Genomic DNA, 14027 nt, shown 5'->3' with positions numbered 1-14027 from the left:
TAACTATAAACTGACTATAATACACCTACATACACATTTCATACTAGAACATGTCTTTCAAGTCACATTTCACAACGACCATTATTCATCAACATTTTGGTAACACATGCAGTGGAATTATTGCACTGCAGGATATTTTAAAGGAATCTTTTTCTAATTTAACATTGTAAGCGAGTATGTTGTTACCGATACATGGCTACCCCCTAGCACGTTTCAGATTGTTGACAAAATCAAAAACTGCTGTTCAGACGGTTTCATTCTGAACAATTTTCATGATATTTAACTAGAAAAGGCTAATCACTCCAAACTTCGAATTCACATTAATAAACAATTGTTCTGCAACTTTAAATAATTTAAAAAGCTTGCCGATAGAATAAACATATACTTTTACTTACTTTTCGATCTGTCCCAAGTTATTGCTTCCAATACTTTTTTGATGATTTTTAATAAAAATACGTATACCTCTGAAAGAAATACAGTTAATATCGATGAAAGGAATATATCAAAGATATCTTCATTGAACAATTATCATTTTTCACTCATAAAAGTTCACAGGAACGAAAACAAATTTCTTAGGGAGATTTATAATGGGAAATGTTTACATCTTTTCTCCATTCAGAAGTACTCAGGATACCTTGTGCAATTTTTCAACGTTATCATTCGGGCTATTAATGGCTGATGCAATGCAAAATCTCCGCAGACTTTCTATTTTAGGAGGTGTATTGAAACCTGAAGCCGTAGAGGGGCGTTTCAAAACAGATAATCAGGACATTTTTCATATAAGTGGATGAACGTAGTGTGAGCACAATAGTATTTATGGTTATCGAAATATCAAGCAAAAAGTGGTGGAAGCAAAAACTCGGGACAGAGTATAAACTCCTCTCTCAATTTGCAAGAGTCTCAATATCCCGTGAATGACGCATTAGGGCATTCTTGGGTTTTTTTTAGTTTTTCGTTAATATAAAAATCAGAAAGGGTCCGACTATTAACAGTCTTCTTTGAAGTCATCTTTTCGTAACTTCTATGGTCGAGCTAACGATACCTTGTTAGCAAATGCAATATTCCACAAGGTCGCATGCTAACAGACGTTTTTCATACTAATTGTTAGACGATAATTAATCACTTATGGACTTTTTTCGAAAACGATAAAGAGCACACGGTGGGTGTGACCGGTCAGCAGATGATGCTCACTCCTCCTAGGAATCTGATCCTACCTCTATATATTTGGAAGTCCGTGTTGCTCTGCTTTGAATGTGTATTTTGTTTTATGGATTTTGAGATTGTTGACGGTTTATTATTGTCATTTTTTTCAACATGCTAATAAGGCTTTGAGGTGTGCCACAGGTAAACGAAAAGCGGTTTTCCTACAGCGACTCTATGACTCACTCAGTGTCAAATGAATCAAAATGAAAGTAGAAAGTCCCGAGAATAGACTTTCGCATATGTTCATCTACAATGGGCCTTGATGTTGCAAGCGTGTGAAAGATAGTTATATAAACAGGTCGAGCTAACTTTTCCACCTTCAACAACAGGTGTGTATACTATTTACTTATGATATTAACATGTTGAGATTGTTGCGATAGCGTGTCAAATGATTACATATTTAACACATTTCTGATAACGAAAAATAACACATGCATGTTTATTTGACATAAACAAAATTCTTAACCAATTTGTATTAGGTAAAATGATTGTTAGATGTGTCTAAATAAATATCATAATATAATTGACTTTGACCCGTGCGTGCACGGGTTGACATTGCATATGATGTAGGATATGTACAAAATAGGTACATCTATACACCATATTGTTGACATTTACATAACCAAGCTTTAATTAAGCCAACAATAATGCTATTAATTTCACTACACTCTGCTTAGTTAGAATAATCTGTGTCTCGAAACGGGCCTTCACCAGAACTAAAATGCATTACATCAAAGATATAGATAACATTATTTATGTCTCTGATCCCATATACTCGTAATGTAGCAAACAAAAATGCAAAATCGCTCCGAAACGATTTTCAAGAAAATTAATTAAGATGCATTTAAAATAACAGTCAAATTATATTTCACAAACCATTTTGAGGCTGTAAATACCTTTTATGTAAAAATTTTATTCATATTAATTTGGGAATTCAATACTTTTTTACTTGCTTCAAATTTACACACCAAGTTGTCATTTGGAACTCTCGGGATTTTTCGATTTCGATGCGGTTATTGCATTAAATTCATCGGCTGGGCTGCAGGTACCTTTAAACGCGCTTAGTGAGAGTTGTCTCTCGTATTTTCTTTGGTGAACAGAATATGTACCAAATTTCCCATGAAAATTTAAAAGTATTTGTATTATTATTTCTGAGTTTACATGGTTTATTCATGCAAATGTGATATTAAGGAAACATAAACTTAAGAGCCACCCGTGATTTAGCGTGAAGGTAATGCGCAAGCGCAAGATTGTAAAATCCAAAAATCCCGATGATTCCAGGATGTTTAGAAAGAAATTTTTGTTTATTATTAATAAGCATAGCTTGATTGAGAAAAAATAAAAAAAAATTGGTAATCTTCAAGTACCAATGCTGCTAAAAATCTATAAAACAAAAGATTGTTTTCTTACGATTTATCGGTATTAAAGCCCAAAAATTCGAGTCAACAATTTCAATATAGTAGTACAGATTGATACTTGGTGACAAGTATCATTTTAAGTCTGATGGTACAAATATATAAGTATAGAAGCATAAAATTGGATGTACATCTAATTAACTTTTATACTTTCACTTAAATATATTTTGTTGATGTTGATATTTTATAAAGAAACACGATATACCAATAAAAGAACGATTTTGGTATAAATACCGAAACTCAAAGAGTATAAATTCGGAAATGAATTTTTAAGTGTAAAAAGCTGTATCATAAATTTTGAATTGACTAGGTACATTTCAATTCAAATTTAAAAAAGGACTAAGTGCGGTTTTATGCAATTTTTGCCCCCCAAAATCAAAGTTTTAGAAAGAGCTTTAAAATTAGATGAAAGATAGTTAAAATCATATTGGAAATAAAGGTGTAAAAGGTTATCACCACAGTGACGTCATAACGTAGAAATGACGTCATGAATATTGCATTATTTTGATAAATTGATGTTTTGTAGCAAAATATGGGTGTTTTCCGATGGTTTTTCGACTGGGAAACATCGAGCGCAGGCTTGCTCAAGTACCATTCTTTAGTATAATATGTATAACTATCTGAAGAAAAACATATGTTAAAATTGCACTTGAGCAGACCTGCGCTCTATACTTCCGAATGCAAAATAAAGAGCAAAAATGAGAATATCTTCATTTGTTTGCAAATTTGCGGGAATTGGGTCATTTAGGTGACGTCATAGATAAAAAGCGAGTGAGCAATGATGACTAAAATCAAAATTAAAGTTAGAGGCATCCTTTTTACAATGATTTGTGAAGATTTCATTGTTATACGATACTATTTAAAAATTGGTTGAAATCGGGGGCAGATTTTTTACCATACCGCACATAGTCCTTTGACATGTACGCCTGACACCCGAACAGTAAATTAATGATTTTGAAAAAGACAAAATGTGTTTTAATCTTTGTGAATTTTTGTCCATGATATATATATTCTCTTAGTACATATGACGAAACCATTGCTTATCTCAAATTAAGAAACTAAAGACTAATAAACTTGAACATTTTCCTCCGTTTCATATTCAGATTTAGACAATGTAAACAGGTATTCCTTTCAAAGGACTGACGGGCTTGTGATATTATCGGTCAACAACGTGTAAATGTAATGCTAAATCATTACATGACATGCAATAAACACGGTAAATAGGACAAAACGTCCCGTTTTGTTGATTTCTAAAATAACTGAAATGAATGTATTTTATTGAACTTAGCAGGCTTAATTGAAAGATAAAATTGATAACGATTGTCGAAATAAGGAACGATACACTTCAAATTTCAACTATCTTAAAAGGTAATATAAAAACTCTTTTTTAAAGTCCATACACTCTAAGGCCGAAAATGTTACCATGTACTGCATATGCACTCAGTATTGACATTGCACTTATGCCTGCAGACGACTTATCAAAAAGCTATCCCACTTTTTCATCAATCATAAAAACCAAGCACTTCAATCAAAGCAGACGATATAATTTTTTTCAGCCGTGTAATCGACACTAAAATGTTTACATTAGTCATTAGGGTGGAGAGCTTGCTTTTGTGAAATAAAAGCATTTTCAATCTTTTTATTACTGACAAAGTACGCATAGAAATGAAGTAGTTAACAATAATGTAAAATACAGGAACGAAACTACAGAAACCCAATGATGTACTGGATAGCAATTGTTTTACTCTACGGCAGTCTATAAGAGTTACGATATCGCATTTAGATTAGGAACATAAATTAAGTGGAGGGGGTAAATATTTTTTACGGCTGCATGAAAATACATGTATTATATTCAGAACTTCTTCCATTTGTTTTTAATTAAATAGAAAGTCAGTTCGAATAGTATATTACGCTGATTTAATTTTTAAATTTTTATTCTTTAAATAATTTTACCTTTTCTGTATATTTGAACTCTATATTTGAACTTATTTGAACACAGTAAATATTCGATTTAAAAAAACCTGTTTACCACAGATTTTCAAAAAAAAGTTTAAATAGAATACGTTAATCTAAACTTTTTACATTCTTTCGGATATGAGATAATTTTTTTATCTGATAAGTATCTCATATTAGATGACATATTAGGTGACTGAAATATTTGATTGTAATTGTATCAACACGACACTCTCTGAAAGCAAGCGATTTCTGGTAGTCACAATAACAGTATCCGCGTAAAATGTGAACGAACTCATCAGAGAAACGTACAGAGAATGTCAGTTAACTGTGACCCTATGTAGAGGTAAACGATTACTGAACGTTACTATCATAATATTTTAAAATTGTATTGCCGTCAATAGCGGTTTGGAAATGACAATTAGGCTTTATTACCAGTTAGATATCTCATTCTGTCTTTCTTTTTTTACTTTTTGTTTACTAATTTTAACTACAAAGACAACAGTTTTATCACTACTTTTGTAAAAAGCATTCAACTAGTCCTGGTGGAATTGTTCAAAGATTCCTTCTAACGTTGTACCACTCTGTGAACCAAAGGAAAAACGTTGTTGTATGGATAAGAATATTCTAGAATCAAACATAACGTACAAACTTTCTTAAGTCAGTACTCAGCCACAAGTATGAGTATTTACCTCAGATTTATGCACTTTTCTTTAAACAGTGTAAGTTAAGAAATACTTTGATGTGAAAATTTTAATGACGTTTTCTGGCCTAACCAATAATAAGTCTAAAAAATAATTCCAAAAAATATCTCATATTTCAGTTTATCAGCGTTATGGTAATCAAATGTCCTAATTGTGACAAGAATGATTTCAAGAGTGAAAGAGGACTCAACTGTCATATATCACGAATACACCCGAGTAGCGCAGACGGCAGAGGATTGCGACCATCCACTGATACACGCGGCAGGAGGGACGATAAGGTAAGAACAACAATACACGCTACGGACAAAAAGTAATAAAAACTAGAGCAGAGCTCGTGGCAAGGCCACGAGTAGGTCTTCCGTTGTTGCTGCGAGTTGAAAATATATGTGATATGGTGTCAAACGATTATGATTACTAAACTTTCAGTTCTGCTTTTGTTATAAAAACGTGTTGTGATTGAAAGCCTGCATATAAAACGTGTTTTGAAAAAGAAAATAAGAAAAAGTTTTAGGAAAACTATTTGTCGCACACAGTTTATGTAATCGTAACAAACATTATTTAAAAAATGAGATATTTAATGGCGAGTTAAATTTTCAGAGGGTAGCAAGCATTGTAATAAACAGTATGTACTCATGTGTCATGTCAGGAATTGTGGGTTTTTTTTTTTAAACCGAACCCGTTTACAAAACACGTAACCTTTTCTCTAAGATAACTTCTTTATTTAAATATTTGTAAATTTTTGAAGACAATGTGCAATTTAGAATTGTTGCGTGCTGACAAAATATACAGACCCTGAAACGTACTACTACAACAAAAAAAAGCGTGCGACTGACGTGCGAAAAACGTTTCGTATTAACCGTTTAGCGTTTCGTGTGAATCGTGAAGCGTTTCGTGTAATCCGTTTAGCGTTTCGGACAAAGCGTGCAGAATTTCGGACAATGCGTTTAAATCGTTTCGAGCAAAGTGTGCGAGAACCATGTGAAACGTTTATCAGATTTCATTCGGAACTCTCTAACAATTTGTTTCAAAATGGAGCCCGTGTTTTACATTACATGTACTTTAATTTGTTTGTGATTGGCAAAACTCTCTTGTAGGTATTTTCATGAAAAAAAAAATCTAGAAGAAATGATATACTTATCTTTTAACAAAATTGAATTTATTTTTAAGAAACAAAAGAAAGGTATATGTATTTTATTTTTTTGGTTTAAACAATATTTTATTATGTAAAAAAATATATGTATTAAAAGACGACTAGTTACAGAGTACATGTTATATAAAGTTTTTATACGATGTTTCAGTACTGGTACAGTTTTACCGGTAACGAATATTTGCCAGTATCGAATAATTTTTAGAAAAATTATTGGTGGAAGACAAAGTTGAGGTTTTAAAAAATTCTAGCTAGGTGATTATAACACAGAAATAAATATTATATCAGTGCGTGAAGTTGTTTGCCATTTGCACGATTATTTACCGAATTGTTTACAAATTAAAATTGTGCCCCAGATATGAGCTGCCGGATGTTCAAAGCAGAAAAAACGAAAGTGTAAAAACAATTAAGCCTAACTATGAAAATAAGTTTGTTATTGATCCCTATTTAGTGAATAATTAGTAAATATAATTCATTTAAAAAGATAATACATCATATCAAATAATAATGGAGCTTTGAATGAAATTACGACTTCAAATAGAACCACGTGTAGTTTTCCTAGTTACGGTTCATTGCGACAGAAGTATTATTTGGCTGCAAAAATTGATAGATATACGGGAAAAACAAAGGAAAATGGCAACTACTTATCATCAATTACTATTATAAAGTGTTTTAATGAAAATTCAATATTATAAAGTAACGGAAATGAAAACTGTTCAAGTCCAGTTTCAATTTGACAGGAAAACGGTATGATAAAAATAACGATCATATAATTTGTTTAAATGACATATTCCCACAATCGTTTTTCCTTTTTCATTTATAAGTCCATTAACATGTACCTCTAGTATATTTTTGAAATTAATTCGCCTCAAAATATTCGGTCAGAAGTGATAAAGGGCGCTTAATTCGATACTGGGAAACGAATTCGAAACTAGGAAACTGGAGGGGGTGTTGAAATTACTGTCTCCGTAATTCATCCTTTACATTTTCGGAAGTTTGATACAGTTTAGAAGGACAAAGAAACGCGATTTATACAAAAAATAAAAACATTTGGAATTTTGATAATAATAGTTGCATGCACGAGAAACCGCATACTGATTCGTTACCGGTAAAATGACTGTACAATATTAAAATTTGCTATACATAAAAAATACTAAATACAGTTAGCAAAACATGATTTCTGTTGGAACAAGCCTTAATCAACTTTAACTTACACGAGCATGTTTTGATAAGCATGTATCTTTTTTAATTTATTTACATCGATAACTCTTATTGAGACCACTCGCGGCACACATAACCTCGGACATCGGGTGAGACCTGCATCTGGCTGAACCTGTCAATCAAACTCTGTGTATTTGTTTTCATTGGATGGTCAAGCGTCTCTTTTTTTGTCAATAGCCAATTGAAAAATTAATGACTTCAAGGTAATTGGAATCAGTATCTGATGAAGCACACAATTTAAATGATAGAAAATTTATTAATTATTTGAACAAAATTAAATGTAAACATAGAAAGAAAACATACTGATCATTTCTATGAATTGCGGGAAGAAAGTTCTTTGGAATCCCGATTATAGATATTTTTACAAGTAATTATTTTAATTACTTAAACCACTGTTAACGGAAAACAAGACGTAATTAACACACAGGGATTTGCCTACAATGTACACAGTCATGCAATTAATTATTAAGGGAATCTTTACGAATGGAACTCAATTCAAATAGATCATGATAATCTATATACACTGTACGCCGTTATACATGTAAGGAGCGCCGGTAATAAATACAAAGATGGGGTCAAAAATTTAAATCATTTTTATATCTTGTTCTTTTCAATACAATGTTAAATTACTTTGAAAAAAATCCGAAATAGTAATTACAACTTTCTTTTTTGTTTAATCATTTGAATTTTTTCTAAGGTACATGGATATGTACAGAACATATTTATTTACGCGAATGATACGACATAGGAAAAAAATTATCGGATGTTTGTATAACATTGTTTTCTAACGAATGTGACTAATTTAATTTTAAATATTTTTCAACATTATCAATGTAAATAATATCAGATTTATTTCCTGTTTGTATTTTTACATCGTATTTTCTGAAACCAATAAAAATACTAATGTTAGAAGAAAAATAAAATCCCGCCGAATACTGAAAAACCGATTTCAGTTTGTAATCATACGGATTTTTATTTTTGGTATTGACTATTGAGTTACGGTAACATTTTTTCTGGATGATTTTTTTAATTTTTATTTTATGTAGTAAAAGCACCATTCCAACTGTTACTCAATTACATAACAATTGATGACCCGGGGCTAAAAATGTTCTGAGCTGTGTGCGCTGAAGAGACACAAGATTCTCGGTCGCACGTGGCGATTGAATTAACACAGACTGACCGAATAAACAAACGGTTGGGAAAGTGAAACAAAATGTTACACATAAGAAGAAGCCACCAAAAATGATTTTCGACAGATCTTGATATCGTTTCGCCCCCCCCCCCCCCCAAAAAAAAATACAGCGCGAGCTCCTGTCAGCGGGGCGGGAGGAGGGGGGGGCAGCAATGAGTTCGCTTCCATAATGAAACGAACATGTAGAAAAACTACAGAAGTGATTAATATGTGACCGACAGAATCTAATCTAAAGTTGTTTAAAACTCATGTGAATATTCTTTTAAATAATCATCGAATGCCTCAACTCAGGACATTCTTTTATCGTGCTAGCCCCTACCGCAAACATGTAACATGGAACTTTGATTATAATTTGATTTGATTTTTAAACTACCTTGTACGCTATCGTATACACCAATGCTTAATCAACTGTACAAGTAAAATAAATTTATCTTTTCATCTTAAACCAAAATAATAGTTGAAAACATAATAAAATATAGTTGTGTCCGTGCAAAATGCCAAAATATGAAACATGAACGCGTGATAAGGTACAAGATCACGAACCGACCGCGGATCACTTGTCCAATCGTGCCGGATCTCCTCAGCCATGGGCGATGGATGATCATCATTTAAATGTTTAATATTTAGGGGGGGGGGGGGGGGGTTGTTGTTGATTTAAAACATTATTTGTACAGTTTATAAAATATTTTATATAAACAAACCAACCATTAATTTATGTCTGACGATGTTTCCGATTTGGAGTAATATCGTTCATTAATATTCATTTACACTCAAATTTAATTAAATAAATACAAAATGGACAAACTTTTATAACATAAAATTAAAACAGTTCTTGTATTTACGACTATATTAACTCAAACACGTTCATATGCATGGAAGTGTGCGTCTCGGTGTGCGAATCTTGTGTATAAATAACCGCTATGTAGTGCAGCCGTGGCTGAGATCCTCGGCCGTGGGCGAACGATAGATTACGTAAAGGTACAACGCACACACCCACACAGCTCAGAACCCAGTAAGCCTTGAAAGTTGCAGTATAATGACCTTACTTTATCAAATAGAAGTTATTTATTTTAAACTTAAAACCCACAATTTATCTATATCTATTATTGCTTTAGATTGAGAATGACATTGCTTTTATTAATTAACTGAACGATTTCTTAATTGACACCCAATCGTTTAATCCATAAAAAAACATGTGTAATCAAAACAAAAACAATTCTTGGGTTTGCGGATAAATAAACTCATATATGAGAGACGCAACTCTCGTGTATTAGATAACCCCTGACCGCTAGGTAGTCCAGCCGCGACCATGGTGACCGATTTTCTCGGCCGCGGGCGAGGGAGAGCTTACGTAATGGTACACACCAGCTCTGATTCAAGGTAGATTTTAAATGTATGGAGTTAATAACTAAAATGTAATGCATAGATTTTTTTTTAATTCCATATTTTGTGGTTTACTAGAAAAGAAAAACAACGATTTGTTTTCCAAATCCCGTTTTTAAAGGTTGAGCAATATAAGAACTTAACAACAATGACTTAAACTCCTAAAAAAAAAAAGCACGTATATTCTAAAAAAAAATTCTTATGAATTAATGCCGTTTGTATAAACCAGCATACTTTCTGCGGTGACTTTATGCCAGTTGTACGCGCAAAGACTTTCGTTAACTTGTCAAATGAAAACAGGTACATGTTAACATGTAAAGCTTTTTACACTCATACTACACAAATTACATACAAAATAACATTGTAACGACCTTTATGAGATCCCAACAAACAACTTTTCCAGCGACAGCCATATCAAAATCCAAACCGTTTTTGAGTTATTAAGCAAAATTGTTTAGGGGCCATTGGCCCTTAATTTAAGGGGCCAGCTCTTTTTTATTGGTGTCAAATGAAAGCCCTCTATATTTTGCACAACTTTTATTCTACATGTCTTAACAAAATATTTTTCGTTTAAAAGATATAAAGGAAAATATGTCTAAATTTTCGCTCTTTTTGAATCCTGTTTTTTGACCCCCTACCTTTTCCTAAATAAAAAACGTAATCTAAAAACAAAAACCGATGTGCACAACTACAATGTCTCTGTTATTCAAATTCGTTGGATTCCCATTCCCTGCTATCATAGTCTCGGAGCCTTTGTCTGGAAACAAAAGGCCCTAAAAAAATTTAAAAGGGAAATAACTCTTTAACGAAAAGGGAATTCTAAATTTTATGAATTGCTTAAGATAGTGTTTTGTAAAGTACATTAGCACTGAAAATTTGAGCAAAAACCGTTCAGATGTAAGCAAGATATGAAGCCTCAAAGTTCGCGTCTAGGAAGAAAAAAAAAAAAAGAAAAATAATCTTTCCCGCACAATAATACAAAGGTCTTCCGTTGGAAACGGAAGACCTTAAAAATTATTTGAAGGAAATTCACAGTTCTGATACCATTTGAAATTCATATAAATTAGATAATGTTTGGTCAAAACTTGTAAAATGAGACTCAAATAAAAATTAAGTAGTTTATTTGTTTTTAAAAGACAATTTTAGAGAATTTTGATATCATTTAGTTGCATCATATTTGGTCGGTTTAAATGAAGAATTGAAGATAAATCGGACAAGAGAGCAGGCATCTTTCGTTTTAAAACTGCATTTTTAAACTGAAACTCAAAATAAAATTATTCGAGTAATTTAAAAGAATACCCTGGGGAAATCAACTCAACAAGCAACATAATCTTTAAAAAGTGAGGGGATTTGAAAAAGTGGGATCCGTACAAAAAGGATGTTGTTAAGACTGTTACTCATTCAGTGACGCCGTTGTTATATATATAAAAGACGTCATTTTGGACACACTCTTATTTTTTCTGATTTTATAAACTCTGCTCAGTTTGTCGAAGACTCATGAATGTTTGTTGAGTGAAAATTTACATCAAATACATTTATAAAACTTTTTTTGACTTAACGTTAAAAAACTTTAATTAAAAGCTTTTTAAAGTGTCTATGGTATCAGATATTAACCCTCAACATTTGTTAGAAAATGTAATTTCTTTTTTGAAAAAATAGCCAAAAAGGAATAAGACTTGTTAAATGTTGTATAAATTTTAATCTCCTAGAAAAATATATAAGATATATATTATAGGATTTTTATTCATTGAGTTGTGTGTTTTCTTTCCCCGACCCTAGGCGAGGAGATAGAAAACACACAAAAAGTTTGATAACTATCATATACCATTGCAAATCATAAGAGATTTTTTATCGCATTTTTACAACGTCTTTAGCTAAAAATTATAATTATGAGCCGCACACACATTTATTGCATTACGTCAACAATTTTACGCAAAGTTCCTTAAAGATCAACAAACAAACATTACATTTTTGAATATATTTTAACAATTTATAAAAAAAAAAAAAATCAACACATTTCAAATGATTTTTTCCTTTTTATTCTATGTCAATCAACCGCCTAGACCTACGTAATGTAACATCATGACGTCACGTTGGGAAAAAATACAAAGTGGTATATCAAAAAAATATTACATCAATGAAAAACCCCGTTTATTGACCTAAAACTGATAATTCACAATATATAATAAAAACTTTCTTAATAATCATGATCTTTGTGGATTTATTTCCAAGGATATAGTCGTTAAGGATATCACATGTCCTTTTTGCGACAAAAATGATTTCAAGAGTGAAAGAGGACTCAGCTGTCACATAACACGAATGCACCGGAGTAGCTCAGACGGCAAAGGACCACGGCCATCCACTGGTACACGTGACAGGAAAGACGACAGGGTAGGGATAACAATACACGATACACGACCACTAAATCAGGACATATATCGTATATCAAAGACGTAACAAACTAAATGGCATATCAAAAGAAAAAATAATTACTTGTGCTAGATTTTTATAGGAAAAATACAAGACATGATAGATGACATGATAGAATACATAAAATATTGAAAAAGAAAATTAAAAGACAAAAACGAACAAACAAACAAAAATACATATTTGTACTACATGAAATTCATTAGAATCATTCGCTTGTAAATCTTATACTATATTTTCTGTAACAAGAAATAAATTTAGTAGTTAAATAGAATAAACATAATAATAATCAAGATATTCTATTTACAAAGTCGTCAATAAAAAAATAACCAACACGATTTGAGAATAAAATAATATTTAACTCCAAAAAAAATAGAAGTCGTATATTTTAGTATGAACTGTATATAATAAGGTACATTGTATTTGGATTTATCAAGGTATCGGCACAACGGCTTTAAATTGTCCTATTTGCAAAAGGGACAATTTCAAAAGCGAGAGTGGGATTATTTTAAACAGTTTCAATATTTCAAAGCTTTCTTTTTAGGACGGAGCAAGACCAGAAACTCTTACTCCACGTCATGAAGATCATGAGAGACACAACACTGACAGAGATGTTGTAAAGGGTGTTGCCAAGGTACAGAGGGAATCACTCCAAAGGGGTTCTCCAGACAACATTCTGTTAAAAGTAAATAACTATTGATATGTCTTGCTTTTGAATAGATTTGCACGGATAACCAATCCATTTTCATGAATAAATAATCTTCATAGGTCTATCATATCGGTTAATTTTTATTGCATAATAAAAGCCCGGGAAAAGTTTTTCAATTCATAATCATCTTCATGATAAATTTGTATTTTTATATTTTAAAATATATTATCTTACACGATAGTGTCTTTAAATATCCAACAAATGATATGTTGCATCATACTCAGCAATCTGTGTATGATAATGTATATTAGATGCTGATCATACAATATCTTGAGAGCTATTGATTTACAGGAATATCACATTTCATTTGGTGCATCAATTATGATTTAACAAATAGTATTTCACTCCTAAAAATAGAAGCCGTATATTTTACAGTATGAACTGTATAAAATAAGGTACTTTGATTTATCAAGATATCGGCACAAGGTTTTCAATTGTCCTATTTGTAAAAGGGACAGTTTCAAGAGCGACAGTGTAATTTTTTTAAACAGTTTCAATATTTCAAAGCTTTTTTTTTAGGACGAAGCAAGACCAGAAACTCTTACTCCACGTCATGAAAATCATGAGAGACACAACAGTGACGGAGATGTTGTAAAGGGTGTTGCCAAGGTACAGAGGGATTCACTCCAAAGGGGTTCTCCAGACAACATTCTGTTAAAAGTAAATAACTATT

The 14027-nt window shown here is 31.9% G+C and overlaps 1 protein-coding gene across 4 annotated transcripts in view; it reads left to right on the top strand.

The window, feature by feature from the left end:
- The window catches only part of LOC128162094 (cyclic GMP-AMP synthase-like), a 38740-nt gene that overhangs the window by 20150 nt on the left and 4563 nt on the right, over window positions 1-14027 (top strand). The window contains exons 2-6 of one of the 4 annotated variants that reach the window (XM_052825287.1): window positions 1326-1532; window positions 5395-5553; window positions 12451-12609; window positions 13190-13330; window positions 13874-14014. In XM_052825287.1, the coding sequence (XP_052681247.1) occupies window positions 5407-5553; window positions 12451-12609; window positions 13190-13330; window positions 13874-14014 (588 nt within the window). In that variant the 5' untranslated portion in view covers window positions 1326-1532; window positions 5395-5406. Of the gene's footprint in view, window positions 1-1253; window positions 1533-4698; window positions 4918-5394; window positions 5554-12450; window positions 12610-13189; window positions 13331-13873; window positions 14015-14027 lie in introns of those variants that run through there. The other 3 variants (XM_052825290.1, XM_052825289.1, XM_052825291.1) reach the window with 3 other exon arrangements.

This window comes from Crassostrea angulata, chromosome 9 (genome assembly GCF_025612915.1).
Source record: "Crassostrea angulata isolate pt1a10 chromosome 9, ASM2561291v2, whole genome shotgun sequence".
NCBI lineage: Eukaryota > Metazoa > Mollusca > Bivalvia > Ostreida > Ostreidae > Magallana > Magallana angulata.
The sequence above is the reverse complement of the archived record's forward strand: the minus strand, read 5'-3'. Positions and strand labels throughout refer to the sequence as shown.